This window comes from Vigna radiata, unplaced genomic scaffold (assembly GCF_000741045.1).
Source record: "Vigna radiata var. radiata cultivar VC1973A unplaced genomic scaffold, Vradiata_ver6 scaffold_23, whole genome shotgun sequence".
Classification (NCBI taxonomy): domain Eukaryota; kingdom Viridiplantae; phylum Streptophyta; class Magnoliopsida; order Fabales; family Fabaceae; genus Vigna; species Vigna radiata.
In genome coordinates, this window is record NW_014541837.1 from 866430 (window position 1) to 871488 (window position 5059).

The 5059-nt window shown below is 33.0% G+C and overlaps 1 protein-coding gene across 1 annotated transcript; it reads right to left on the reverse strand.

Moving 5' to 3' along the window:
• Positions 1-971: 971 nt before the first annotated feature.
• On the reverse strand, positions 972-4368 carry LOC106778508 (acyl-coenzyme A oxidase 3, peroxisomal-like). Its single transcript, XM_022776238.1, has 7 exons — positions 3953-4368; positions 2451-2577; positions 2264-2338; positions 1830-1960; positions 1440-1575; positions 1210-1363; positions 972-1128 (listed from the first exon to the last, which is right to left on the reverse strand). Exons 1-6 carry the CDS (start codon positions 4366-4368, stop codon positions 1265-1267), a joined length of 984 nt encoding a protein of 327 aa, XP_022631959.1. The 3' UTR covers positions 972-1128; positions 1210-1264.
• Between the last annotated feature and the right edge of the window lie 691 nt (positions 4369-5059).

Below are 5059 nucleotides of genomic sequence, written 5' to 3' on the forward strand. Positions count from 1 at the left end.
ATCATTTTTTGTTCTTGTTGTAACCCTTGACCCTTGTTCTTGTTATCTCCAAATTCACTAATAAAGATTTTCCTAATATCAGAACAATTCTGACAATACTCAAATTATTTAAATAAAATGAACAAAATCTGATACAAACAGAACATGAAAAAATCATTCCATGTCTTCAAATCTCCCAGAACAAAAAACAAATTCGCAAACCCATATTTTTGTCATTATAGGGTTTTTTGAAAAAAAAAAGAAAGAGAAGTGAGAAAACAAAAACATGGAGAAAAGAAAAAAAAATCATGAGAGCACCGTCAAATGAGAGCAATTACCGTGAGAGTGATTTGTGAGAGCAGAGATTACTTTTTTGGTATACAGTGAGTGAAGAAAGTATTTTATTTTTTAGGATTTCATAAATAAAATAATAAATTAAAAAAAATAAAATTAGGTAGGTGGACTGGTGGACCAACCCGGCTCACCACGGATTCAACCTGCATGAACCGGGTCTAAATGAGCCGGGTTGAAATCTGACCCGCATATAAGTGTGTTGTATTTTTTAAACCCAATTTGGCCCAAACTCGTGACGGACCGGGTTGACTCGGAGGTTGTGACCCATTTTGATGGCTCTAGTTAAGAGATTGTATACAATCATAAAATTATGATATTATACATCTTTAATATTACTTTTGTATATTTTTAATTAATTTTACTGATAAAGATTCAATTCCAGACCTCTGTTAAACGAATCATTCAACCTTAATCAAGTGATATGACAGGATAATGACTTCCATTCTAGTAAGGAGGTTGATATTTTCGTAATTTTTTTGACAATTTTTTTACTTTTTATTTAACTATTTAAATTTATATTTAAAAAGAATATTCAAAAGTGAGTAATCACAAATATGCTTTGTAATAAAATTGTTAAAAAAATGTTATTAATTTTTTTTTCCTTTTAATAAATGATAAAAAACACGTTATAGGGAGCGATTTACCAGTACTATTTTATAGCAAGAATATTCTGCAAGGAATAATATGATTTACCTTCAATGAACCAGCTAGTAAAGTTGACTCGGCATCCATGAATGTTTTCAGTATTGCTCGTTCTGAGAAAGCTCTGCTCAAGTCTTCTGCTAGCTGATAACTCTGGAACAGAAAAGTGTTCCAAATTGTAAGACAATGAAAAGATGAAAGGAAAAAATAAAAAGACAGAGGTAGAATCCTCACTAGAATGAAGACAGACTCTTTGCTTTCTCCACGAGATTGGTATTCTGAGATCTCTTCAGCAAAGCGCCTCAAAATGCATCTCAAATTCACCGATGAAAAGACCAACACGATTTTCAGATTTAACTCCTTGGCCTCCGCAGGCTTCACGACATTCCTAGTTCAAGCATTAATAGAACTTTAGAGAGGGCAACGACATACAATACTACCTATCAAACCCAGGAAAAACTTACAAGGAGAGTACGGATATTGTTCCAAGTAAAAGTAGCCTTGTATGCACTAGAAATAATATGAATTGCTTTGTTTGACTTCGGTGTTCTTTTCTCATACATCATTTTGAGGCCATTTGCGGAAAAACTCATTGCATATCTGAACCATAAAAGTAAAGAAATAAACATATAAAGGTATTGTCATGGTCCATATGGGAAAATGACCACTGAACTTTTGTAAAAATTAAATATTGAGCATATTTTTAAAGATGCTTTGTCCTAACAGTTTGGTGAGAAAAACAAAAGGCATCTTTCATTGAAGAATATATTCAAAATGGCATGCCAAACCTTCAGTTTCCCATAAATTGAATCTGATCAAATAGATATCAAAATGCCTGTAATTAGAGAACTTACACTTTTGCAAGTAAAGGTAACAGACGTCGTTGATGACTAGGGTAATCAAGGAGTAAAACTTCAGGCCCATTTGGTGTAATGGAGAATGCCCGCCTTGTTAGTGCATATCTTATAGCAATGGCCAAGCTAATCTAAGGACAAATAAATGANACGATAAGTTAAGATATCAAATTTGGAATGAGTTAGTTCAATATAAGAAAATAAAGAAACACAGACAAACGTGAAATCCACAAATATAAATGGGAAAAACTTTTTTTAACAACATTTTTTTAACAATTTTTTGACAACGCATAGCTTGTGATTGGTCCGTTTTAAATATTTTTTTAAACATAAATTCAAATAGACCAATAAAATGATGACACGTGTCCCGTTGTAAAAAATGTTGTCAAAAAATGTTGTCAAAGTATCATTGTCCATATAAATGGTCTCACTACCTTGGAAATGTAAACAGCAGTAGTAGCAATAATAACCCGACCACTGGTCAAAGGGGCTAAGAAAGCAGCAAACCTCTATAGCAAGAATAACATACAACAAAAGATATGTGAACAAGCTTCTCAAAGGGAATAAAGAAGACCACAAGGAAACCAAAAGGAATATCATATCTATGAAAAAGCAAATCACCTGATCAACATTTTTTATGGCACTCAAATATTCACCAGTTGGGGAAACATCAGCCACAGAATTCAACAAATTGATGAACAATGTGTATAAAACCACAAAACGAAACTTTTCCGAATTGATGAACACTCTTAGGATAAAGGAAAAAGTCTCTTTAACAACTTTTTTTTGACAACTTTTTGAAAATACATATGTCGGAGTCTATGATTGGTTCATTTCAAATATTTTTTTAAACATAAATTTAAACAGACCAATAAAATAATGACACGTGTCCTGTTGTCAAAAAATTGTTAAAAAAGAATTGTCAAAATATCATTGTCCTAGAATAAAAAAAAAAGTTATTTACCCAAGAATAAACGTGGAGATATTAAGAAAGAAAACAAAACATAACCTAAACGACAACCTCTGCCGAACTGCTGAACACTCTTAGGACAAAAAGATTATTTATCCAAGAAAAAACATGGAGGATGGAGAAAGAAAACAAAGAGTATTACTACTTTAGAGACTAGGGTTCGGTTTGGGTAAAAGCTAGAAGCAATTAAATGAATTTCTATTCCGAAAATATACAACTTTTTCAAGTAGAGAACTTCTCCCGAAGACCCTTTTAACATTGTATTCATGCACAAGCTAGTTAGGAGATAGTAATTCTTTTCAAACATGCTCCAATAAACTTCAGCATAAGAAATACTTTAAAGAAAAAAAATTAAAATTAACTCGGTAAAATAAATTTGAGCATGGGTCGAGCAATAGATAATGTATACCTATTATCTGTATGCTTGCATGTGATATCTGTTTAAAAAAATATTAGTAGATATTTTAAAAATCATAAATACTCGTAAATATTCAAAGATTTTTAAAAAATATTTTATAAGTTTTTAAATTAAAATATAAATAAAATTACCAAAAATAAATAAAATATAATCTAAATTAATTTAAATATAAATTAATATTTTAATTTTAATTAAATTTAATTTAATAAAATATAAATTATTTTTAATTTTAATTAAATTTAATATAAGAAAATACAAATTAAATTTTTATTTTTTTTGGAACAGATATTCAATTATAATATTACATCTCAACTCCTTTATAAAAAAATGTTAAAATGATCGGTATTCACAAATAATAAATACATACAAATATTAACTATTTGATAACTGCATATTTTTCTCATTTCTATTTAATCATAAGTTAAAATTAATATTTTAGAAAGCTAATAAAAATTAGTTCTGCAAATTATTCATGCAAAAGCTAAATGTGGGAAATCGTATAATTTTTTTGACTTTTTTCTCCCAAAATACTGACAAAGAAGTCGAAAGCTATAGTTGTCGTATAAATGGTTTCTGATGAGTTAACAATATAAAACTATTGAAAATAGCACTCCATAGAAATTAAGCTCTTATTCAAATTCCAACTACTCTCAAGAATAGAAAAAGAAAAGAGAAAACATAACGAACCAGAGGAAGTAGTGAACCCCAAGCTTAACAGAAAGGGAGTGATCATACATCCCTATAACCTCATGGAGCGCGAGTTTCCTCAGCTCCTCCGCCGGGCCCTCGCCAGTCAGCCACCTTCGGAAAACCCCTCTCTCCACAAGATACTCGATGCGCCTCATGGTGGCTTCGCGCTGCTGCTCCATGGACTGGTTGTAGTCGGGGCAGACGAAGATTCTGCCGGCGCGCTCGCGGCGGTTGAAGAGTGCGCTCTGCACGATGACGGAGAAGAGCCAATCGCGGTCCTCCAGATTGTGCCCGTCCATTAACCTCCGCATCTCCCTCAAGTCGAAGGCGAATTCGTTGGAGAGCTCGGGACGGGAGTAGCTCAGGCAGCGGTGGGGCTGCACAACGGAGGAAGGCGGCGGTGCACGGAAGAGGAGGTGGTTGGTGAAGATCTCGGTTCGGCGGGAGACTTGGTGATCCATGGCGAGAGAGCTGGGGAATGGTGGATGGGAAGTTGACGAGCCAGAACTTACTGAGTCTATGACAAAGAAACTGGTGACTCTTTCAATATATATAATGTATAAAAAGTCGAGTAAGAAAATGTCGTTAATATTTTAGAAATGTATAAGTTAAAAGAAAAAGATGAGAAACATTTATATTTATTTAATATATATATATATATATATATATATATATATATAATAAAGAGAAAATAGTTATGAAAAAGTAGAGCTGTCAAAACGGGTAACCCGATCCGGCTCGGCCTACCACGGGTTGGTCACATAGTGAGCCAACCCAACTCGGCTCATTTATTAGCGAGCCAGAAAAACTTCAACCCGGCTCAACCCACCACGGGTTGATGGGTAAACGGGTTGGCTCACTAGCCCATTTAATTACATTTTATTTAAAATAAAAAAAAATAGGTTTAATACCTATTTTGGTCCCTCCTTTGGGAGGGTTTGTTCAAATTGGTCCCTCCTTTTTTTAAAAGTTCACTTAAGTCCTAAATTTCGCAAAAAGTGTTCAATTTGGTCTTTTTTGGTTACGGCGTTAAGTTTCTTAACGGCACAGATGCCAGGTGGATAGTTTGTGAGTACGTGTAACGTTCTACTTTGCTACATGTTTAAAATATAAAATAAATTGTGACGTGGAATATTGGAAGTAGGTTTAAAT